This window comes from Phocoena phocoena, chromosome 11 (assembly GCF_963924675.1).
Source record: "Phocoena phocoena chromosome 11, mPhoPho1.1, whole genome shotgun sequence".
Lineage (NCBI taxonomy): Eukaryota > Metazoa > Chordata > Mammalia > Artiodactyla > Phocoenidae > Phocoena > Phocoena phocoena.
The window spans coordinates 22,823,003-22,848,046 of NC_089229.1; the positions used below are offsets into that span (position 1 = coordinate 22,823,003).

The window sequence follows — 25,044 nt, forward strand, 5'->3', positions numbered from 1 at the left end:
TTCTTCCTTCAAACTCCAGCTAAAATGTCATTTCAGGAAGCCTGTCTTGTTCATTTTCTTCCCCCAGACAGAAAGCTTCCTTCCTTTGTTCTAACTTTGCACCTTATACTTGCTTCTACTGTTCAATTTATCACACATGACGTAATTTGTTTCTATGTCTGCCTCCCTTACCAGACCGTAAGTAAATTCCTTAGATGCACAGGCTTCTTTTTGAATCCCTTTTGCCCCAAAACAGTGCCAAGATCCATAATAGGTTCTCAAGTGTTTATTGAATACATGAATAATATCTGAAGCAAGGGAAATCAGTTGCCAGATGTCAAATGAATCTATAAAGCCTGCCTGCAAAAACCCATTGGTTGTTACAGTCAACTCCCAATTTTTCTTTTTCTTGAGATTACACATAAGATAAACAAGTTACTAAAGATTTTTATTTTTAAAGATAAATAACTGATAGAATTAATTGTGGAAATGGAATTAATAGTTTATTTAATACAGATGCCAAATACATGGGAGAATCTCCCACTGGGATGGTCCTTATTGGAACCGACTTTCCAACAATCTCCTTCCCTACAGCACTCTGTGCCAAAACAGACACTCAACTGACAGGAAGCTGTAAGTCTAGTACTGTTGAAAGTCAGGGATACAAGCTGGACAACCTTTCAAGATACTTTCTCAACCCTACAATTCCCCCAATTATTAAGATACAAGGGAACTAGCTTCATTCCATTGATAATAAGTGCCATCTGGTAACACATGAATTTATTGGCCTGGCTAGTCAAGCCTGATTGTGACAGGCAGGGCAGAAAATAAAATTCAAATTCAATCACCTGCGGTAGGCAGAAAAATGCCCCCCCCACACTGCTCCCCCGCACCAGCCAATGATCTCCACAACATATGCCACAGAATTTGTAAATATACCACCTAACACAGCAAAAGGGACTTTGTAAATGCGATTAAATTAAGGATTTTGAGATGAGATAATCCTTGATTATCCAGTGGGCCCCATGTAATCACAAGGGCCCCTGTAAGAGGGAGGCAAGAAAGTCAGGGGAGGAGATGTGATGAGAGAAGCAAAGACCAGAGAAGAGAGAAAGATGTGAAGATGCTATGCACTGTCAGCTTTGAAAATGGGGAAATGGACCATGAGTCAAGGAATGCAGGCCACCTCTAGAAGCTGGGAAATGCAAGGAAAAGGATTCTCCCTAGAGCCTCCAAAAGGAACTAAGCACTGCTGACACTTGGATTTTAGCTCAGTAAGAGCTATTTTTGTCTTCTGACCTCCAGAACTTCAAGATAATAAATTTGTGTTGTTTTAAGCCCCCAAAAGTTTTGGTAATTTATTACAGCAGCAACAGGAAACTAATGCAATGCCTAAACAATATCTTCTTAGCCAGCAATGGTAATCAAAACTTACCTTCTAAGAAAGAATGATCTCGAACAGCTTCTGCAGCTAATACAGACTTCCCACAACCTGCCATTCCGTATATGGTGACCCATCCCGGTTCACCACTCAGTTTAAAGAGCTTCTGCTGAATTGCTTTCACTAGCTTCTTCCTAGTAACAAAAACAACGGGCCTCTGTGGTACTCCACCTTCACACAGGACTGTCCTTACTGAAATCCAAAACAAAACAAGCATGAATGAAGAGAACTGAAATGGTTACTCAAGTAATACCATAAAAACCAAAGAGAGCAAGGCTGAGGTCTCAGCCTCAGAATTTCCAAGAGAAATAAGAAAATGTGGCTAGCATATTAACTTCAACTTTGATTTCTCAGAACACCCAGAACGAAAGCAAACATGTACCTCTCAAGATGACTAAAGACAATGAAAATCTCCATCTGTATCTGCCCTTACTCACCCTATTCCTCCCTGACTCTCCAATCTTTTTCTCATACTAAAAACTGAGAAGAGAGTGTAAAGGAAAGAATATGGAATTGCTTTCAAGAACACAGATTTCTAAAGATTCTTATTCTTTCCTATGCTTGAACTTGATAAACACAAAACTGAAGAACTTAAATAAAGGACTATAAATTGCCATATTATCTCTAAAAATTATGGTATGTATATTATTACCTCAGCAGTAGATAGTTCACTGGGCAAGGAAATGAGAGAGGTAACATAGATGCAAATAAAAATATTTGAATTGGAAAACAATAATTTTTTCACATGCATGATTCAGTGAACTGATCAGTCTCTCTAGATTTCATCTACAATAAGACAAAACTGCAGCAACGGAGCCTTTATGATAGAAAGTATCATGGATACAAACCATATGAAGTTATTCCACCTGAATCTTTGCCATTGGAAGAAGATAGGATAGGAATGCCACCATGGAGAAGGTAGGCAAGATCTTTATACCCTTCGTGTAGCAGAGCATTGTAGAATGATATATAGGAATAATTATCTTTTTCAAGTATCGTTTTAATTAGCATAGCTGCTCGTTGCCGTTGGGTGGGCTAAAAAAAAAAAAAGTAGTTTAGTATACTACAAAGAATATATTTGCAACATAAATTAGTGGAGACCAGTACAAGTTTTGAAATAAATTCTAAAAATTTTTAAGAAAGCATAGACTGCCTCAGAGGGCTTTACCTCATTTTTTACTTTTTCCTCCTCCGACACTGTTAAAACTCCATCACTAATCATGTGATCCATGATGTAGGATGTTTTGACGTCCCTTTCCAGGGCTTCTCTATGTTGAAGCAAACAATTTCGAGCTTTTGTATCCATCCTCCCTCAAATTTTTCCTTCTCCGTCAACCATGAGCTACAGGCAAACATCAAAATATTTGTCAAGCCAATAAAGATATGAAAAGACGTATAACCTCACTGGTAATGAAAAATGTAAAGAAAATAAGACTTCTTTTGCAAAGTTTTTTTTTTTCCTATTTATTTAAACAGAGTTTATTTAAACTCTCCTACGTGTCCGCCCACAGAAAGGAGGACGGAAGGGGGACGCCGAAAAGAAAACGAGCAGGCTGTCTGCACCGCCAGTCACTCTGTCCTCCCCTGGGCTTCATCTATGTCCTGGCTTTCCCCAGTGGACTTTCATCAGCCAGACATGCAAAGATTTTTTTTAAATAAACAAAATCTAATGCTTTCAAAGGTGTGAGGTAATGGTTATTCTTTTAAGATACCTGAGGAGAGTACAAAGTGGATGCAACTTTTCTGGAAGGCTATATAAGTTAAGATGTGTTTAAAGTAAGCATTCTCTTTAACCCAGAAAGCCCACTTCTAGGAATTTACCTCAGAGAGATACTCATATATGTATGCAAAAATATCCACAAAAAGGGTTGATAGAGAGTGCTTAGGTAAGATAAAATATTAGAACAACCTAAATGCCCATCATTCGGAGTATGGATTAAAAAAATTAGAGTATGGGGCTTCCCTGGTGGCGCGGTGGTTGAGAGTCCACCTGCTGATGTAGGGGACACGGGTTCGTGCCCCGGTCCGGGAAGATCCCACATGCCGCGGAGCAGCTGGGCCCGTGAGCCATGGCCACTGGGCCTGCGCGTCAGGAGCCTGTGCTCCGCAACGGGAGAGGCCACAACAGTGAGAGGCCCACGTACCGAAAAAAAAAAAAAAAGACTATGTACATGAGATGGAATATTATATAGCCATTTAAAATAAGACATCTCCATGTACTGACATGGAAAGGTGCTCATGACACATCACTGATTGAAAAAAATTTAAATATGATACCATGTATAGCACAGAATATGTGTTGGTCTCATATAAATGCATAGAGAGATGTTTAGAAGTCTGTTCAACAAAATGTTTGGGTTACTTCCAAGTAGCAAGATTTGGGGGGAATTTTCCCCCGTTCTTTTTTCTTCTTTTCTATACTGTCTTAATATTTTTTCAATACACATTATCATTTGTACAATTTTAAAACTTCCTTTAAGATTTTATAAACAATGGTCATACTAAAGTCCTAATATTTATAAACTACTTGATTTCTTTACCATCATTAAGACTAAATAGAGCATTCTTGGTATTATTAGTTCTCACTCAAGATGAGTGTCAGCTGGTAGGTCTTCATTGGTAAACACATTTCTCATGTGCTTACTCCACTAATTTTTCAGCTGAGCTGCTAACTATGACAAAGCAACAGAAAATATCCTCTGATGTCATTTCTTAGACTAGGAGGACACAAAGAATAATATTCTTCACAGTATAATACTCTAAGTTCCTACCGACTTTATTTCAAATATGATGCAAATTTTTCAATAGGTATAAAACCCAGATCAGAACATTTTTAAGTTTTTAAACAGAATCTATCCAATGTAATACAGTGAGAGTCTAAATGTGTTTATTTATATACTCATTCAATAAACATTTGAGCCCCTCCTGTGTGTCAGGCCCTCAATCTACAGAGATTAAATCATACCCCTGAAGGAATTCACAATCTGGTAGGAGAGTAAAATACAGATAATTATAATGTGATGTACTAAGCGCCAAGGGATAAGCACAAGTAATTTTGAGCACACAGAAGAGGAGCAATAATCATTAAGCTTCATTAATCAGTAATCAATAATGACTATAAAAAGTACCACCGAATGTGTCACTTTCAAACACAGGTAAGTAGAGAATTTGCCTATGCTTGTTAAGGTTCACAAAATGCCCAGAACTGGCATGAAACTGATTGATAAAAGAAAAAGTTATGGTTAGGATCAAGGCTACATTTTTAAATGTTAGTGTTTTTATGATCTCAAGTTAAACATAAAACGTCCCGGGCTTCCCTGGTGGTGCAGTAGTTAAGAACCCCCCTGCCAGTGCAGGGGACACGGGTTCGAGCCCTGGTCCGGGGGGAATTCCACATGCCGCGGAGCAACTAAGCCCGTGCGACGCAACTACTGAGCCTGTGCTCTAGAGCCCGTAAGCCACAACTACCCTGCCCGTGTTCCACAAGAGAAGCCACCGCAATGAGACGCCCACGCACAGCAACAAAGACCCAATGCAACCAAAAATAAATAATAAACTACTTTTTAAAAAATCATATTAAAACATAAAATGTCCCTTAATTTTTCAGTAATAAAACTCTATTTAACAAAACAAAAATGAACTTTTTAGCTTTTGTCCAATAGCTAAGGCAAGAGACACACTCTGACCACCTGAAACTAATTTCCAACTTTACCTAGCCCTATTAAAACTAAAGACGTTAAGTTTTATACGTTTTTTAACTCTGTACACATTTAGATATTCTGAACAAATTCTCAGTGTCCCACCTTCCGTAACCACATCAACGTGTAAAGTCAGTACTCTCCAAGCTTGTGAAATATAAAGAACAGCTTCATCCAGGAAAACCGTAATAGTTGACCATTTCCTCTTTAGATAATTTCACTTCCTGGTACAGTATCAGAATGATTAATAATAATTCCTTGACCCAGAATTCTGAGTCTCTAAAATCGACTACTGAACCTCCGAAGAACCGGGCTCGGGGAGAAAAGCGAGGCGCAAAGTTACCCAAACCTTCGCACCTGGGTCTTCACTGGGAAGAGAAGCCCTGAAGGGACAGACCGGAAAATCAAGGTAGGGGTGAGTGGAGGCAACCGGACTTCCAAAAGGAAATTCGGGGCTCGGGCCACAGCCCGGGGGCAGGTCGGGGCCTCACAGGTGTCTCACCTGGGCCTCCGCAGCCGGGGGTGCTCCTGAAGACCCCCGGGAATCTCCGACCTGCGGAGGAGGCGTCACCCCCGCAGGCGGCCCACGCAGTGCCGGGGCGCCAAGGTGAGTATTCCAACCCAGACACAAAGGAAGGAGCGCCACTCGGACTGTCGTTCCTTCCCTCCCGCTGCAGCTGCACCCGGGCGGGAGCCCGGAGCCACTGCGGACGCCGCCGCGTCTACTTCAAGTCCTCGCGGGTCGCTGACAGCCCAGACGCCTCACCTCCGGCTCCCTCACCCCTTCTGCCCAGGAATAACGCCAGCCTCTCCGCCTCAGGACCGTGGATCAGTGAAAACCCGCCAGCCCGCCTCCCTGGGACGACGCCGGCCCGCGCACGCCAAGAAACACACCCGGAACCCCTCCAGGCGTCCGTCGCCGCGCGCGCTCCGGTTCCGACTACTGCCCGCGCGCGCAGAAAAAAGCCTCCGCCGCACCAACGGGGGCGCGCCGCGCTCCAACGAAGGGCGGACCGAGGCGGCGGCGCGCTCGACGCGCGCTGCCCCGCCCCGCCCCGCCCCCCCCCGCGTCCCGGCGGCTTGCAGAAGCCCGGGTGCCACGGTTTCCTCGCTTTTGCAGCGTTAACGCAGAAGCTTGGGGAAGTAGGATTGCCGCTTACCCCAGCTGGAGGAGCTAGAAAGCGGGTGGCTGGGAGACGCTGTGGAGCAGGGAGGATGGCCGGGAGAGGAAGGGGGCTGGTTTCTGGGCGGTGACAAGTCTGAAACGGGGCGCGGTCACCGCCGAGCCTTCCCGCGGAGGCTCAGGACCACGTCTAGCTACCCCAGGGTGAAGAGGCAGCCCCGGGTTTGTCATCCTCAGGACCTCCAGACATGTCTGAGGGGAAGAGCCGGAAGAGGTCGGCGCCCAAGGGAGCCCCAGCGGAGCCTGGGAAGCGAAGCGAGGACGGGAAGAGCCTCGAGGGTCGGGGCGGTGGAGGCGGAGGCTGGGCGGATCCCCGGACCGGCTTGAGCCTTCTGTCGCTGGGGACGTGCCTGGGCCTGGCCTGGTAAGTGGTCCGAGGCCGCCCGGGTGTCAGGCCTCCCGTGGTCGCCCTCTCTTCTCTGGGTCCCGCGTCTGCCCCGGCCCCGCCCGGCTCGGCGTCCCGCTAACCTCTAGCCGCCACGCTTGCGGCTTCTGTTCCTCAGCATCGACCCCAAGGAAGGGACGGCCCAACTTTTATTTTAACTTTAGCTCGTTTCTCGTAATTTATTTTTGTACTGCTGGCGTGCCTCGATCGCCCAGCTGGAGCTGAGGCCAAGGTTTGGGAACGTCAACCATTAAGAAATGCAGATTCGGCCAAATTTCATTAAGCGCCTGTACAGGACAGAAGCTTTCCCGTTTTTAGAACCCGTTACTTCCTGTCCGCTGTGCATTTGGGACAAATTTGCCCCACCCCATAAATGCCTAGTGGCAACGTTTGCAACCTTAAAAGAATTCATTATGATCTTAAAGCAACAAACGTGCATGATAATATAAAGTTTTGGAAGATAGCTCTTATTTTGGTTATTGTGCATGCGTTAAGTCTGTTCCTAAATTACAGACGGAGTTTTAGTATAACACTTTTGGTCACCTGAAACTAAAAACTTATAGTTTTTAAACCAAGCAAATAGCGATATATTGATGTCATAGGAAAGATGAATATTAAGAAATAACCTTAAAACCAACTTATTTTGTTTTCCTCAATCATATTCTTTAGGATTAACCTATGTCGTTTTAATAACAAGACTGACTCTTTAGAGTTCCCCTCCATTTTCACTGATTTTTGAAGTATTTAGAAGATAGCTATTTATCTTCAAGAATAATTGGATTCTAGAAGCAACCCTGGATGTCCTCTCATCTAGAACATTTTTTCCTTTTTTTTTTTTTGCTGCGTTGGGTCTTCGTTACTGCGCGGGCTTTCTCTAGTTGCGGTGAGCGGGGGCTACTCTTCATTGTGGTGCGCGGGCTTCTCATTGCCCTGGCTTCTCTTGTGGAGCACGGGCTTTAGGCACACGGGCTTCAGTAGCTGCGGCATGCAGGCTCAGTAGTTGTGGCTCGCGGACTCTAGAGCGCAGGCTCAGGAGTTGTGGCTCACGGGCTTAGTTGCTCCGCGGCATGTGGGATCTTGCCGGACCAGGGCTCGAACCCGTGTGTCCCCTGCATTGGCAGGTGGATTCTTAACCACTGCGCCACCAGGGAAGGTCTAGAACATTTTTGATGCTAGTAAATTTTGAAGTATACTGATGACTCATCCTTAGTCAGTCAATAAAAGATTTGTTACAATAAAGTGAAATGTTGATTATTAAATATTCTCTCCAAAAAGAGATAAATTGTTATTTTACTAATATATTTGTTTATGGAATATTTTGATGTTAAAAGAATAAATGTACAGAACTTACTGTCTTAAATAAACTGCTTTTATGTCTTATATTGCATGACCTTCAGGTAAATCAAAAACTTTGTGCTGGGAAAGTTATTCAGTACTAGAACTTAGTAGGCTAAAATATATATGTTGCTTCTTTCTAGAACCTAATACAACTGGTTTTAGTTACTGAATTTGTTAATTCTCATCCAAAGATTCATATTCATATGAGATAAATTACATCAGAAAATGCTCAACTTTTAAATAATTTAGTTACTGTCCTGGGAAAACACACTAACAGGAATCTATAAAGGAAAACAACTGTTGAAAAGCAGACACTTCAGCTCAGGAATTTACTGTTAGTGCCTGCAGTAAAGATACAAACAAGTTATATTCCAGTAGGAAGATTTTATTTGAACTGTGTCTTTGCAAAATAATAAAACAATGCTCAAAGATTATTTCTAAAATGGGCAGATTCAATGATTGTTATTAAATGACTGTTAATTGCTCTTGTGAAATCTTTTGCGACAAGAGTTGAAGTATAAATACTTTGGCCACAATAGCACGTATGTATTTGTGGTAAATTTGGGAATTTTCTAAACAAAATGCAAACATTGGGCTTCCCTGGTGGCGCAGTGGTTGAGAGTCTGCCTGCCGATGTAGGGGACGCGGGTTCGTGCCCCGGTCCGGGAAGATCCCACATGCCGCAGAGCGGCTGGGCCCGTGAGCCATGGCCGCTGAGCCTGCATGTCCGGAGCCTGTGCTCCGCAACGGGAGAGGCCACAACAGTGAGAGGCCCGTGTACCGCAAAAAAAAAAGAAAATGCAAACATTTAGCATCTCAGCACACTGGAATTATAACTAAGCCACTGACATTTTTACCACTAGGATTAGCACCTAAAGATTGGTCTATCAAATCTTTATTGCATGCTATTGTACTGACACTGTTCTGGTTGTTAAAATACAAAATCGAATATATGTGCCTAAATACAGCTTAGGAGTACTCTAATTTTGTCTGATTAAGTTAGGGCAGAGATTTGAACCCTTGCACTGTCTGAGGTTGATTTCAAGGCATCACTATTTCAGTATCTTCAAACCATTAGTCTTTGGATCCTTGTTTGGAAAATAAACAGAGATAATGCAACAAAAGGGTGGTACTTGAACATCTCTCTATTAAACAAAGTCCTGATAATCATCTTCTGTCAGCCTGACAATAAGATGTTGGAGATAACAGTTGCCCAGAACTATAGGGCCTGAGTGTTGATTTGCATATGTCATTTATAAACTCTTTAAGGAAATTTTCCACATAAGAGATTGAAGACATTCTGCTTTCAAAAAGTTTTTAAAAGTTATGAAGGTACTAAACAAGACAAAACCTTAAAAGCTTATTACACAGAAATTTAGTCAACTAGAAGTTCCACTGTAAAACTTTTAAGTTTCTTCTGGAAATTTCAACAGATTTTTTAATTCTTTATAAAAGTTTGTCATAGCATTTGTGATAATTATGTATCAGAAGTCAAAAGCTCTTTCAACCATCAGATAATTCAGGGTTTTTTTTTCTCTAATACAACTTTCTCTATAAATCGTTTATACAGTAAAATCTTGGCTAACCCCATTTTTCAGCTTTTGTTGTTAGTGGAGTTTAATCTGAAACACAGTTATCCTTTAATTACCTTGAGTTTTAAAAATGGAATATGGTCTGTGTGTTCCTGAACTTTCAGTATTATGCTGAAAATGAAGTTGCTGTATGAAACATACAGCTAAATGGATACTGACTCTTTCTCATTACTAAGTTGAAACAGAGCCAGAGAAAAATCCTGTAAATATAAATCCTCCATCAGCTGTCTGACATCTAGGCCTCCTAAAGGAACTATGCAGAGACAAGACTCCAAGGAACTGCATGGTTTATTCCCACAGGGCCCTGAATCTATTTGAGTTCTCTGTAAACTGCAATGGATTATGAAGAAGTCAGGAAGATTCCCTTTGTAAAGCCTACACTAAGGTGGCCAATTAATCCCGGTGCTTTTCTCCTACATCCATACCTTAAAGATCTTTACCTATGATAGTGAAAAGAGGCCCCAAAACAGAGTAAGAGAATGCTTCTTTTCCTATTAGTGGGTCTCATCCATTCACTTCATCCTTTGTTTGCTATAAACCCAACCCTGGTTCAAAGTGTGACAGGCCTGGGGCTTCTATCAAGTGTTAAGCAGAAGGGAGCCCTGATCCATTTTACCACTCTAGGCTTGTCAGAGGGATGGGAAAAGCAGCTGTGCAAAACAATTCAAAAGAAAGGGCCAAGGTACGTAAAGAGAATAGTTGACGTTTTATGTTCAAGGCACTTTAAGAGCTTTATTAATATGAGCCTGTTTAATCTCTACAACACCCTATGAACTAAGTAGTTTTATCCCCACTTTGCAGATGAGGAAACTAGCAAAGGTAAGTTAAATAACTTGCCCAAGGTGCTTGTACAGCTAGTAAATGGCAGAGCCAAAGTTGCCTAGCTTCACATTCAACCAGTGTGATATGCTGTCTACCTTTGATATTAATCCAAAAAGAGGCCAAGACCCTAGAAATAGAAATCCCTAATCCAGAATTGTTTATAATCCTTTCTTCTCCTAGAAGCTGTAGCCTTTAGCAGACCCTAATTGTTGTCTCATCTAAATGAAGGAAGATAGGGAGTAAGGAGGTCTTGAACTGCTCCTGTTAGAAAATGCCTCTGACTCATAAAAAGGAAACAAAGCACCTTGGGCATAATCTGGATGCCAGTTTCAAAAATTAGTGTTTCACAATTGAAAGCACCTTCTCTAGTGTACATTTTTGGCTTCTAGAAAAATCATTCTCTTCCTTAATGTTAAATGAGTTAAGATTTATAATGCACTTAGAATAGTGTCTGGCACTTGTAAGTGAAAATAAAACAAATGTATTTTAACTCAGCATCATACAGACCACTGTTGATTATTTTCATTACTAGCACTAAGTAAACTTTATACTTGTTTTTTCTTTTATGCACTATTCATATATAGAAATAGTGAATTTTATTTTTTTATTTTGGTGAGAAGCTAACCATGAAAAAGACTCTACAAACTATCATCAGAGATGGTCACTAATATGATAGTTTTCTTCAAGCTTTTGCTTAATATTTGAATTTTGAAGAGAAGTGTGGAGATAACATTAAAAACATTAAATAAAACAGAAAGTTCTGTAATGAATTTTTGTGGATCAACCTTCATAAGAAATCCCTCTTATAATAATGATTTTATTCTAAATGAACACACTGATCTATAGGATAAATCCATGAGGTTAACACTGGAGTAATGGATAATAAAACTAGTTCCTGAAATTAGACATTTCTTTAGACCGTCTTTCTCCTTCATCTCTGTCTGCTGGTCCCTAAAAGCCAAGAATGAAATAGCCAATCAGAAAAGAATTGTCTACACATCCTTCTTTGAAATTAGGATAATTGTGTTTTCTAATAACGAGAAGTTTTGTTTAAAAGTTCATATTAACACACAGGAGAAGTCAGTCTGTACTAATTATGTAACCTGGGCTTACTTAATTCACTGTTATCTCATAGAATAAACATTAGCCATCATCAAAAGAAATTTATTTCATCCGACATTGTAAACATTTGTTTAAAATGCAAAAACTCCATTTTAGTTTTGGACAGATTTATAAGCAACAGTTAGCCTAATGATATATATGAGTTTGATTCAATCATCTCTCCATTGAGTTTTGAATCTTTAAATGTTTGTCTTGCAGTGGAAGTCATTTTTACAATAAAGTGTCAACTTGTCGTTGTCATCTTGGCTAGGAGATTTGAAAATTTACCATATCTAAGTCACATCCCAAACCAGTTAAGTCAGAATTTCTGTGGTAAGACCCAAGCATTACACTTTTTTAAAGCTGCCAGGTGAGGGTTTCCCTGGTGGCGTAGTGGTTAAGAATCCGCCTGCCGGTGCAGGGGACACGGGTTTGTGCCCCGATCCAGGAAGATCCCACAAGCCACGGAGCAACTAAGCCCGTGCACCACAACTACTGAGCCTGCGCTCTAGAGACCACGTGCCACAACTACTGAGCCTCTGTCCCACAACTACTGAGCCTGCGCTCTAGAGCCCACGTGCCACAACTACTGAGCCTGTGTCCCACAGCTACTGAAGCCTGCGCGCCTAGAGCCCGTGTTCCACAACAAAAGAAGCCATGGCAATGAGAAACCTGCGCACCGCAACAGAGTACACCCCGCTCGCCGCCAACTAGAGAAAGCCCGGGCGAAGCAACGAAGACCCAACGCAGACAAATATATAAATAAATAAATTTTAAAAATTTAAAAAGTAAAGCTGGGGCTTCCCTGGTGGCGCAGTGGTTGAGAGTTCGCCTGCCGGTGCGGGGGACACGGGTTCGTGCCCCTGTCTGGGAGGATCCCACATGCCGTGGAGCGGCTGGGCCCGTGAGCCATGGCCGCTGGGCCTGCGCGTCCGGAGCCTGTGCTCTGCAGCGGGAGAGGCCGCAACAGTGAGAGGCCTGCGTACCGCAAAAAAAAAAAAAAAAAAAAGTAAAGCTGCCAGGCGACTCCAATATGCAGTGCAGCTGTTGAACCACTGGACTGCGTACTCACTCCTCCCTTCTTATAAAAGCTGCCACTACCTATACCAGAATTTATGTTGTCCTTACCAGAAGTGGGCATAAAATACTGCTTTAACATCCGAACTTAAATGGGTTTGAGTTAGGAAGTAGTGATTTTTTTTTTCCCTTTTTCAGGTTTGTATTTCAGCAGTCGGAGAAGTTTGCAAAGGTGGAAAACCAATACCAGTTACTGAAAATGGAAACCAACGAATTCCAAGGGCTTCAAAGTAAAATCAGTTTAATTTCAGAAAAGGTAATTATTAATTGGCATATTTGGGGAGATTTTACCGTTTTTCTTCCCCATTGCCACCCTTCTACCCCAGTTGATAAATTCTTTTTTCCTGCCTTTTAGACCATTACTACTTTAACTCTCACTGGTTTTCCTACTTCTTCACATTCTCCCTTTAATCCAACTTAGTCTTAGCTTACATTTCAAAAGGACAAGAATTTTCTAATATATGACAAATGTTATTGTTTAAAAAGACCAATATTGTCATATTGACGTGACCTCAATTTTCTATTTAAATATCAAGTATCTAGAGCACTGAAAATATTATTGATTTTTAGATATAAAATTAAAATAGGAGTAGCACTTTTTGGACTAAGATCCATCAGGTTTTTTTTCTTTATTTCCACTTGGTAAGCATATATATTCATTTGCATATAAGAATGACTAACCTAAAATAAATATTGATTTTTATAGACAAATGAAAATTAAAATCCATGTCTATTTTGTGTTTCTTCAAGCTGCAAATACAAGTGCATTACTACTGTGATTCTTAGAAATGTGAGACAGATAAAAAATTTTTAACTACCACATGTCTCAGGAGAAGGTCAGCTGCAACCAATAAGTCATCATGTGGGCCTTGTCTGGCTACCAGAGACCAAACTATCATTGGGAAACATGGCTTGTTTGTTCCTTTGTTCATCACTGAGCCTTTACTCAGTGATAAGGTAGAAAAGGATTTGTGCTTGGCCCCAGGGTAAGCAAAGATGTTGCAAAAATAGAAATGAAATAGACGGCCTAAGTCCCTGCAGCCTGATGCACAGAATAAGCCTGTAGTCCTCAAGAAGATAAGAGTCATGGATTAAAATTATCCCTTCCACATGCCAGTGAATTCCATGGAGGGTGAGTTTAGAGGCCTCTGGGAAGGTGCTGCAAGAGTTGGTATTTTGACCTAGGGCTCAGGTTGGAAACTGTAGTTATCGAAAGCCCTCTAATCAGAGCAAACGTAATGATAGAAAAAATTCCAGGAGATAGAAACTTCATGTACTTAAATGCTATTGAAAACAAATTTTGAAGAAAGATTTCCTTTTTAAATGAAAAATTTGGCAGCAATTAATATGCTTTTAGTGAATCTCTGCCTTGCAAGCTTGGAACCCGGTAAGGAGGACAAAGATTTAACATATGATTAGAATTTGAAGTCAAACATTACAGGAGATTAGAGCCTGGCCTGTCGGCTATCACTCTCAGTATCTCTCCCCAGTAGCCCTCTAGTTTCTCTCTTCTAATATCTAATTACTCCTAAGCAGCTGTAAGGTGGAACACTGCCCTAAGGGTTTTTTTTAAATGTATTTATTTTTGGCTGCATTGGGCGTTTGTTGCTGTGCACAGGCTTTTCTCTAGTTGCTGCTAGTGGGGGCTACTCTTCATTGTGGTGCGCGAGCTTCTCACTGTGGTGGCTTCTTGTTGCAGAGCTCAGGCTCTAGGCGAGTGGGCTTCAGTAGTTGTGGCACACGGGCTCAGTAGTTGTGGCTCACGGGCTTAGTTGCTCCGCGGCATGTGGGATCTTCCCAGACCAGGGCTCAAACCCGTGTCCCCTGCATTGGCAGGCGGATTCTCGACCACTGTGCCACCAGGGAAGTCGTGTCCTAAATTTTTGTATTAAATCTACAGTTTGGTAGACTGAGAATGTAAACCTAAGGGCTTCTCCATGCAAAAATTTAAATATTCATTTTTTTCTTACTTTCCACTACGTGGCCAATTTTATAATGGGCAATGTTTTTAATAAAACTCATGTAGATTAAAAAAATGCTTTTGTAAGCAACAAGGATGTATTTTATGGCACAGGCAAATATAGCCATTTGTTTGCAATAACTTTAAATGGAGTATAATCTGTAAATCTATGTTGTACACTTGAAACTAATATAAGATTGTTAATCAACTATACTTCAATTAAAAGTAAATAAATAAATGCCTTTGAAGCAGATATTTAAAATATCATCCTAGGATCCAAGAAATATTGTCTTCACATAGTTCATTCTCTCCCAGTCTGCCCTAGGAGTAGTTTAACAATAGCTGCCTCTTTACAAAGCTGGCCCTAAAGGCCAGCTTAATGCAGTAGGAGGGGAAAACAACTAGACATGGGCTCTCATCATAACTGTGTGACTTTGGAAAAATCACTTTAACTTCTCTTGGCCTCTATTTCATCATTTATTAAATGAGAATATCAAGATTTGTGTAAGGATCAGATGAGATACAATATATATGCAAGCTCTTTGAAAACATCCAAGCAGTAATAAATTTAAGATATTAACTTTTGTAAAAAATGAAAAACTATTAGACTATAATGGCAGCCCATAAATGCTAGCTATTGTGGTGTACTAGTCACTTACTGCTTGCAGATTAAGCCTTGAGACCTTTGTTATCCTGAAAAGTTGATCTTATAATTGGAGTCTCCTGGGTTATACTGCCTCCAGGTTATGGTGATGCTCTGGTGAACAGCCTAAACAAGAAATTACCTTGGATTACGATAAGCTTGTCTCTGCAAAATGCTGCTAATAAGACAACTAAACCTAACACTATTACCAATGTACAAGTATTTCTCATAGTTGGTGTTTTTAAAGGAACTTGTATTATAGCTACATGTATACATTAAAAATAATTTTTAAACAAGGTTTCAGAGTGATACTGTTATGCATTGTTCCCAGCTATCACCTGGAACTGCTTCAGGTCCTGATTGGGGTGGACCCAGGAGGTTTCTGGCCATTCTTCTTCCTAAATATCAAGAAACATGTTCTTTATACCCTGAGATACGGGGACTACAAAAAGGCATAAAACATGGTTTCTTCCCCTAAGGAATTTAGAAGCTCTCATAGCTTCTCCTGGCTAATTCATCAGTATAGGGACTATACTGTATCTTTGTTTTTATATCCAGTGTCTAGCACAAGGTCTGGCACAGAGCGAACACTCAAGAATTCTTGAATTATATGCGCTAAATGCCAAATAAGTGGCAAATGTGTAATATGATAGATTCTACAGGAGTTCAGGCTCTCATGGCTAGGGTCATGGAAGAATGCTGCACTGAAAACCTGAGACCTGGAAGGAGGCTTGACCTGAGCCTTGAAGGAAGGACAGAACTTAGCTAGACAAAGAAGGAAGGCTAACATATAGAGAAGTTATGGAATTTGGGACTTCCTCCTAGAAGTGTTAGGAAACGTTAAGGGGTTTTTAATGTTCTACCATGATGTTCATAGCAGTTTTTAAAACTTTAAATCTGGCTGTAGTGTATAGGATGATTTAGAGGAAGTAACTAGAAGCAGCTGTTAGATAATATTTCTATAGTATTTTCCTTGATCATCGAAGATCGGTTTGGATGCCCTATGTAAGTGCTTCCATAGCTCTTTCCCTGTCACAGTGCATGTAGACTTCGCATTCTCCCCAAGTAAACTAAGCTGCTTAAGGGCAGAACTGTGTCTTGTACAGTATTATGTCTTCAACATAATGCTGCAAACATCTGATAAATTAATGATCATTTCTAGGCCTTCCTGTAGTCTCTAAGGCTGTTATCTTTGTGTGAGTATAGGCTAAGAAAGAGGTCCACAACCTGGTCCTTCTATATTCTAGACATTTTAGGAGATGCTAGGAGCTTACCATAATTTATAGATACTTAGAACACTTTACTGTTTGACATCAGTTGTCTCTGTAAACTGATTTTTTATTCACTTTTTGCCTTTGTGATAGTTATAAGATCTGATCTGGTACCTTTTCTGCAAGAGGTCAGTCAACAAATTTTTTTTTTCAGGCAGAAAGTCTTCCAGAATCATAGAACTTAGGAAAGTTAACAAATTTTATAACTAAGTCAGTTTCTAAAAAGCCAAATAACTATTAAAATGACAGCTAAGTTGCTTTCCATTGGAATAAAAAAAGAAGGAAATGTGATATACTTCAGGCTTCTTTAACATTATTTTTCTTTTGAATATCCCTCCATGAAAATGCAAAAATATTTAGGATTATAAGTTCAGGTGTATACAGTTGGCCCTCTGTATCTGTGGGTTCCCCATCCAAATAGTACATGAGGGACTTGAGCACCCATGGATTTTGGTATCCACAGGAATAGCAGTGCCCCACAGGTGGATACCTAGGGATGAGGGACAACCGTATTTTTCTACCATAGTGCTAATCTATTAAATGTGTTTAAAACATATTTTTAACAACTTAAATATGTAACAGTTGTTTTTGTCTGTATGAGTCTTATGTATTTGGATATTTTAGACATCTTCAGAATTTGAACTTGGCAAGTGATTGTTAAAGTGTGTTTCCCTAATATAAAAGTTATTAAGTAGCCTTGGGAATTGTTTTGTGTTATAAATGCAGCTTGCAACTACTGAAAGTATCCTGCAGGAAGCTACATCATCCATGTCTTTGGTGACCCAGTTTGAGCAGGAAGTATCCAGCCTCCAAAGTATCATGCATGACATTCAGAATAGTGAAGAGATGCTCACTCAAAAGATGCAAAGCCTTAATGAGAAATTCCAGAACGTTACAGATTTCTGGAAGAGAAGCCTAGAAGAAATGAATGTTAATACAGACATTTTCAAATCAGAATCAAAACATATACATTCTCAAGTTACTGTCCAAATTAACTCAGCTGAACAAGAAATAAAATTGCTCACTGAAAGGCTAAAAGATTTGGAAGATAGCACACTAAGAAATATTAGAACTATAAAAAGACAAGAAGAAGAGGATCTTCTGCGAGTAGAGAAGCAGCTTGGCTCCGACACGGAAGCACTTGAAAAGTTAGAGGAGGAACAGCATGCTCTCTTTGCCAGAGATGAAGACCTGACTAATAAACTTTCCAGCTACGAACCCAAAGCTGAAGAATGCAAGACACATTTGCCAACAATTGAAAGTGCTATTCGCTCTGTTCTCAGAGTCTCTCAGGATCTGATAGGGACAGAAAAGAAAATGGAAGACTTGACTCTTCAGATGTTTAATATGGAAGATGATATGCTGAAAGCAGTATCTGAAATAATGGAGATGCAGAAAACCCTTGAAGGAATTCAGTATGATAATAGCATATTAAAGATGCAGAATGAACTGGATGTTCTAAAAGGAAAAGTTCATGATTTTATAGTATATTCAAGTACAAGAGAAAAGGGGACTCCAGAAGAATATAATCTAGAAAATAAAGGAATTGATAGTGATTTTTGAATGCACTACATTTATCCTGATGAACCACATTATTATACATAACCTGATTAGTTCCATGCTTTTGAGTTATTTTGATATGCCTCACTTTACCCTACATTACTGGAAAATAAGTGAGGTGTCCACACAAATGTGTTATCCAGAGAGTCAAAGCTTATCTTTTTAAGCAATAAAACTTATTTCATTTTCACCATTTTAAATAGAAACATTTCTAAAATATATATTTCTCTTTTTTGAAGCAATATACTTAATATTTTTTAATGTTTTTCTAATAATTAATGGACATTATTGTGAATTTCATCTGTCATATTGGACCCAAATATATTAATGTCCCTAGGAGCTATTGAGGGATGTTTACCTCCTCACTCGACCCCAGTTTGCTATTTTTCAAACCTTCTGTCTATTTCTTATACCTTTTCTGTCACCTGAAAAAGTGACCCACTGACCTGATCTTACTGTCAGGTTGATCAGTAATGTTTTCACCTCAGCCAGTTTTTCATTTCCTTTGCAATTTACTGCAGGCTAAGAATCCAGACAACCAAGTTTATAGGAATTTTGTCCTATAACATGCCTGAGGGAGAGCCTGGAATGCTTTGCTATGAATTAATATGCACTTTTTGAAAACTATGGAGACTGGGAAACATTTTTACTTTTTGTTAAGGTTCTAAACTGTTATAGATACTTGTAAGAAATTTTTTTAAAGAGTAAATGTGTTCTTTTTGAAAGTTTTCCCTATGAATTAAGTGTGCATCCTGTGAAGTATGGACTTTGGGAATATCTTTGTATACCTGGGCGTTTTTTGTTTTGTTTTTTTTTTAAGGTTCTAACTGTGTTACAGACTCTTGTGTTTGCTAGGTACATGATCACTAGATAAATTTTCTACTTACAATAAAAATACACTAATAAGCCTGTGGCCTATTTTAAAGAAGAAAAAGCAGCATAATAAGATATGATGTGATAATTACTGTAACTAAAATATGTCATTATTTTAGAGTCCCCAGACTAATCACCCAACCAAATTTGTTTTACATAGTGATTTTATTTTACACAAAATTATATAATAGAGTCACAAAGAATAAGACATGGACATATTGAGATGAAATTAAGGGGAGGTCTAGACAGATTTTTGCAATAATGATAATCGGAAATGTGCAAGTTTGGGGAAACACATAACACTTTTATTGGTAAACTGATGTATCAAGGGTGTCCCAGGTTGGTGTTGAAAAAACTGAGTTAACTGCATTTGAAAGTACTGTTCTAACAACATGTTTCTTCTTGCCAATAACCAACTATAGTCCCAGTTTTATAATGCAATTTCAGTGGAATTAAACGCAAAGAACTTGAAAGAAGCCAGTTACAAAAGATAGTTGTGGTCAGGTGGTTTTATCATGTAAATCTGTACATTTTTTGAAAAATCCCAAATAAGTTCTACTTTGGGGTTAGGAAGGCCTATGGTAGACAGCCGTGGGTCATAGGCATAGCATTAATGTCTGTGTGTACTAACAAAATTGTATTTGTTTGCTTTTATTTTCACGCTAATAAAATAGGTTATAAAGTTAACTGGAACTTTGTCGTTTTAACCTCCATCCTGCCAGGGCTTATGTGATCTCTTGTACTCTTTACTTTTTTTTTTTTTTTTTTTTTTTTTTATTTATTTATTGGTGTGTCACCAGATTTGACACATTATTATTATTAACTACGGTATGTACCACAGTAATGGTTACAGAAAATAAATGGAAATAAGGTGGCCACTGTGCTCTATGGTGACAATTACAAGGGAAACAAAAACTGCCCTTCTACAAGTATTTCATGAGAAAATATTGTGTACATGTATGTACACATGTATATATTCCTTTATTCAGGGGTTTTCCTATAAAAAATTGTCACTAGAGAGATTTAGATGTACCTAGTTTGTCTTCCTCTGTTTCTTAAATTCATTTATTTAACAAAGATACTTGAAATTTCAAAAACTTTCCTGTGTATCAAATATTAAATTACATTGTTAGTTTTCCCTTTAAGGAAGATTACCATATCCTAAGACACATTTTTGTATCTTTGTAATTAATAATAAATTTTACATTAAGTTTCTGATAGAGAGTAGTGTCCATTTTTTTAATTAGCACATATAAATCACTTTTACAAAACAACCACCTAATTTTCTTAACCCTTCAGTGTAAAGTTAAAAAGTATATTTGTAGTAATATTTCCTTAAATTTTGCCTAAAGATGAGAAGCTGTTGACTAAGTGTATTTTTATATTTTATAATGAAAAATGTTGATTTATTAGCCTGTATGGATTGATAGAAAACTAAATTTGTAAGATACAAAGTTAATGGCTTTTTTTTTTTTGGCTGCACCACGCGGCTTACAGAATCTTAGTTCCCGGACCAGGGATTGAACCCACACCCTTGGCAGTGAAAGCGTGAAGTCCTAACCACTGGACTGCCAGGGAATCTCCAATGGCATTATTTTAATTTTAATCTAATTGTAGGTCTTTGTGTGAACCTATAATCTTGGCCAAAGATTAACGTGATGTCATATTCACCAAACATAATTTTTTTTAATGTATTTCTCTGTAGATTTACCTCATATTTGCACAGTTGGCAAAAGCTCTGCAAATTCACCCAGTATCTGTGTCATTTCAGCTATGAACTACTAATTTAACACAAATCAAAATGCTCCATCCCAGCTTTACAGAGCAGGGAAGGATAGAACCGACATTTTGGAGCCTATTATGTGTCACACTGCTAGGAGGCCTACATTCTTCATCATCCTAACAGCTCCATGTATTGAGTATGTATCTACCCTGTCCCAGTCATTGTGCTAGGCACTTTGCATGTGTTATCACAGATTCTCACCACCACTTTGCTAGCTATGAGACCCCTTTTACAAATGAGGAAATTGAGGCTCAGCAAGATTAGGAATCTTACAATCACACTGCTGAGTCTGTCCAATTCCAGAGGCCACTGACCTCCCACTATACAGTGCAAACTGCTGCTGTTCAACCAGGGAGGGGAAAAAAAAAAATCACAAGAAATCAGCTGTCAGTAGAACTATCTTGAGAATTCAGAAAGCTATAATTCAGTCAAATGCGCCCACTACTATGTTGCCATTAAACTAGACTATAAGTCCCTCAAAAGTTGTAACTGTGACCTAAAATTATTTGGGCCTTGGGCATAAGAAAGAATCAATAAATGTTTAGGGAAGAGTGAGAAAGCAGTGGAGGAGAAAAAAACTCTAGACTGGAATCTTCTAATCTAGGCTTTGCCACTGACTCTGTGTTCTTGGGCACTTTATTTTGGGGCTCAGTTTTTTAATTTGTAAAATGAAGGAATTGTACCAAATAATTTCTAAAATCTCTCCTGGCTTTAAGTGGTTTTAAACTTTAGAGATCAATAAAATTTCCAGGTCCCTTAGTACAGTCCAAAGATCCTTTAGCAAAGTTTCTGGAAGGCTGATTGGACCCACAAATCATTCCCTTGACTCACGTTGTTTTGCTTGTAGATCCAGACAACATTTAACATTGCAGGGCAGCATCTAGCTTAGTACCTTGCTCATATGATAGGAACAGGAATATTAGTAAGTATTCAAATTACTGGGTGAATCTTTTGAGCTACCAATAGACTCCAACTCTTCTGTTCATCTTAAGCAAATAGCTTAAACAAGCCATTATGTAATCTTTAAACATAATTCAGTGATACAGTTTCTAGGCTATTCCTATATTGTACTGAGTTTCTATTTTAGTGAAGACTAATAGAAGTTAGTAATAAATTGCTTTTATAGCCTACCAAGTGTGACAAAGAGGCTTACTAACAGTTTCTTAATGATCTTATACTTCTAAGAATAAATTTAGCCTTTTCTGAGATGTCTTGTTTAATGCTGTTAAGCTATCTCAACTCTACCAGATTAGATACATTAATAAATGATAATCTAGTAATGAAATAGATGAAAGTAAGCCCTCTCCTTTCACCTTTGAAAATCTCTTTCAGCAAATATAATTTATTGCAAAACTTTCCCCTAAAAAATAAAATTTAAGGTTTTGCACTCACTGCTTGATTTCCTTCCTATTTGTGCACAGTAAACGTTGTTGAATCAAGATGGTTTTGATTATTAGTAGAAAGCTACAGACAATCTCCACTTTAAAACAATGCTTTCCGGGCTTCCCTAGCAGCGCAGTGATTGAGAGTCCGCCTGCCGATGCAGGGGACACGGGTTCGTGTCCCGGTCCGGGAGGATCCCACGTGCCGTGGAGCGGCTGGGCCCGTGAGCCATGGCAGCTGAGCCTGCTCATCCGGAGCCTGTGCTCCGCAGCGGGAGAGGCCACAACAGTGAGAGGCCCGCGTACCGCAAAAAAATAAAGATAGATAAATAAATCAATGCTTTCCTAGAAAATAAGCTGAACGTTAAATGTGGAACAACTGACTTACATGTTATAAATGGGATTTCTTTTTTCAATGTAATCATAATGTACATCAGTGTTACAACACAGGCTTTGACAATATATTTTACATTTGTTCTTTAATTTTTTTTCTTCATAGTTTAGCATACAGCGCACAGGCTTAAGTTAATCTTCTGATTGAAACTTAATTGAAACCTGACAATTCCTATGTGTTTTATTTTTTTTAATTAAATAAATTTGACATATATCATTGTGTAAATTTAAAGTGTACATGATTCTGTGATACATTGATATATTTATTCAGCCTTGAGAAAGGATATCCTGCCATTTGTGACAACATGGATAGACCTCATGCATGTGTTTTAATTTTCAATTTTGTATTGTTTATGATACTTACCCATCTTATCACTATAATCAACACTTTAATATTCCCCTTTCCCTCTTAACTTTATTAACTGATGGTACAATGCAATAAAAATTCAAATACTAAAAATACAATAAAATAACTCAATTTCCCCAAAACTGCTGTATAAACACACATACACATGCACACAACAACAAAAATAACAACTTGAAATGTTGCCAGGCAGTTGTGTGGCTCAAAATGTTCATCAGCTGATTTGTCCGAGTTAAACCAAAACAATTTAGAGACATCAGTATTCAATGGATGCTGGGGAAGGAGGATGGCATTGAAACATCCAAAAGTTGAGAATCACTTGTATTTGGAATCTTGGAATTTTAGAACCTTGGAGATAGTGCTTTGTTTGTTTGTTGTTTTGTTTTTTACATATCTATCATCTCTATTAAACTACTGAACTGAGTTGAAGCCACAACCGAAGCTGTACTCATCTTTATGTTCCTCAGACTTCACATGCCTGACAACACACTAGGAACTTAAGGATTACTAATTGAATGGAATTAGTTCAATACCCCAGGAAAGTATTCATAAAAGTAATAGGACAATAAAGTCCCTTCATTCTAGCACTTGTACCTACAAACAAACTTGCATTTCAGAAGTCATGTTGTCTTGTTTGACCCCCCAAATTTAGCGAAACTCATCTAGAGGGGGCTTCCTCCTCCCTTCTCCAGCAACTGAAGATACACCATTTCCCCTCATTTAGCTCATTTTGTCACCATGCAGAGGACTGGTGGTGCCAAAATAACTGGAAAATGCCATTTGCAGTCACATGAAATTTCCTCAATGTTTCCCTTCCTATTCATTAGCAATACACTTGATGCATCTTTTACCAAATGCTTTCCAGAAGAGCAGTAACTTTATAGTTTAAAATAACACCTAAAATTTAAGTTGAATTTTAAATGTTAAGCTTTTACTCAATTTAATTATTCTGGTACTATATTTTCTTACAGTGTCAGAAGTCTGAAGCTATCATAGAACAATTGAAGTCTTTTCAAATAATTACTCATCTAAAGCGTCTACAGGAGGAGATTTATGAAGTGAAAACTTGGTCCAACAGAATAACTGAAAAGCAGGATATATTGAACAACAATTTGACCACTGTTTCTGAAGATGTTACAAAAGTAGACCAAAGTACAACTTCCATGGCAAAAGATGTCGGTCTCAAGATTACAACTATAAAAACAGATATGCGACGTATTTCAGGTGTAGTAACTGATGTGACATCATTGACAGATTCTGTTCAAGAACTAGAAAATAAAATAGAAAAAGTAGAAAAAAATACAGTAAAAAACATAGGTGATCTTCTTTCAAGTAGCATTGACCGAACAACAATGCTCCGAAAGACAGCATCTGACAATTCACAAAGAATTAACTCTGTTAAGAAGATACTTTCTGAGCTACAGAGTGATTTCAGCAAGCACACAGATAGATTTTTAAGCTTAGAAAGTGACAGAGCTAAAGTTCTGAAGACAGTGACTTTTGCAAATGATCTAAAACCAAAGGTGTATAATCTAAAGAAGGACTTTTCCCGCTTGGAACCCTTGGTAAATGATTTAACAGTACGCATTGGGAGATTGGTTACTGACTTACTACAAAGAGAGAAAGAAATTGCTTTCTTAAAAGAGAAAATATCTAACTTAACAATAGTCCGAGCTGAGATTAAGGATATGAAAGATGAAATAAAACACATTTCAGATATGGATTAGCTTGAAATTATTTAGATTAGACTGAAGAAACTTTTTAATGGGACCTCTGTCATGTTATAAAAAGACTGACAAGTCAGAAATAATGAAATTTTGGAGTAAATACTATTTTGTAGTTGATTCTATTTTGTACAGTAAAAATAAAAGTTTTTGAAGGACTGAGCACTGGATTTTCCAAAATAAATATGCTCAAATGTATTTAAAACTTTATATAAAACATGTTTGCAACTTTATATGGTAAAAACCTTATGCATCCCCCTTACATATACATGCATATGTTCGCACGCACGCGCGCACGTGCACACACACATACACACTCAGGGTCTGCCAGTCTAGCGCTGGGAAATCTAGATGGGGCAGGATCTGAATCCCCACTTGCCCTCACTAACTGCCAAGGAGCATAGTACGTGTGGTTGGGGCCCAGCTGAAGAACTGCCCATCAGGATCAGGGCTGTAACATATATTATCCATTTAG

At 38.9% G+C, this 25,044-nt stretch overlaps 2 protein-coding genes across 7 annotated transcripts in view; one reads left to right on the forward strand and one right to left on the reverse strand.

Annotated features, from left to right (window-relative positions):
* The window catches only part of APAF1 (apoptotic peptidase activating factor 1), an 85,707-nt gene extending 79,934 nt beyond the window's left edge, over nt 1–5,773 (reverse strand). For 2 of the 5 annotated variants that reach the window (XM_065887181.1, XM_065887183.1), the window contains exons 1-3: nt 2,589–2,726; nt 2,299–2,455; nt 1,415–1,612 (exon numbers count right to left, since the gene is read on the reverse strand). In XM_065887181.1, the coding sequence (XP_065743253.1) occupies nt 1,415–1,612; nt 2,299–2,455; nt 2,589–2,726 (493 nt within the window). Of the gene's footprint in view, nt 1–1,414; nt 1,613–2,268; nt 2,456–2,588; nt 2,763–5,620 lie in introns of those variants that run through there. The other 3 variants (XM_065887182.1, XM_065887184.1, XM_065887180.1) reach the window with 2 other exon arrangements.
* A 348-nt stretch (nt 5,774–6,121) lies between these two features.
* Nucleotides 6,122–24,763, forward strand: IKBIP (IKBKB interacting protein). Of its 2 annotated transcripts, none has more exons than XM_065887609.1 (3): nt 6,122–6,665; nt 12,755–12,872; nt 17,217–18,256. In XM_065887609.1, exons 1-3 carry the CDS (start codon nt 6,490–6,492, stop codon nt 18,051–18,053), a joined length of 1,131 nt encoding a protein of 376 aa, XP_065743681.1. In that variant the 5' UTR covers nt 6,122–6,489; the 3' UTR covers nt 18,054–18,256. The 2 variants fall into 2 exon arrangements, with proteins under 2 accessions (XP_065743681.1, XP_065743682.1); XM_065887610.1 differs by lacking the exon at nt 17,217–18,256 and adding an exon at nt 23,817–24,763 and having other exon boundaries at nt 6,412–6,665.
* The last annotated feature ends 281 nt before the right edge of the window (nt 24,764–25,044 follow it).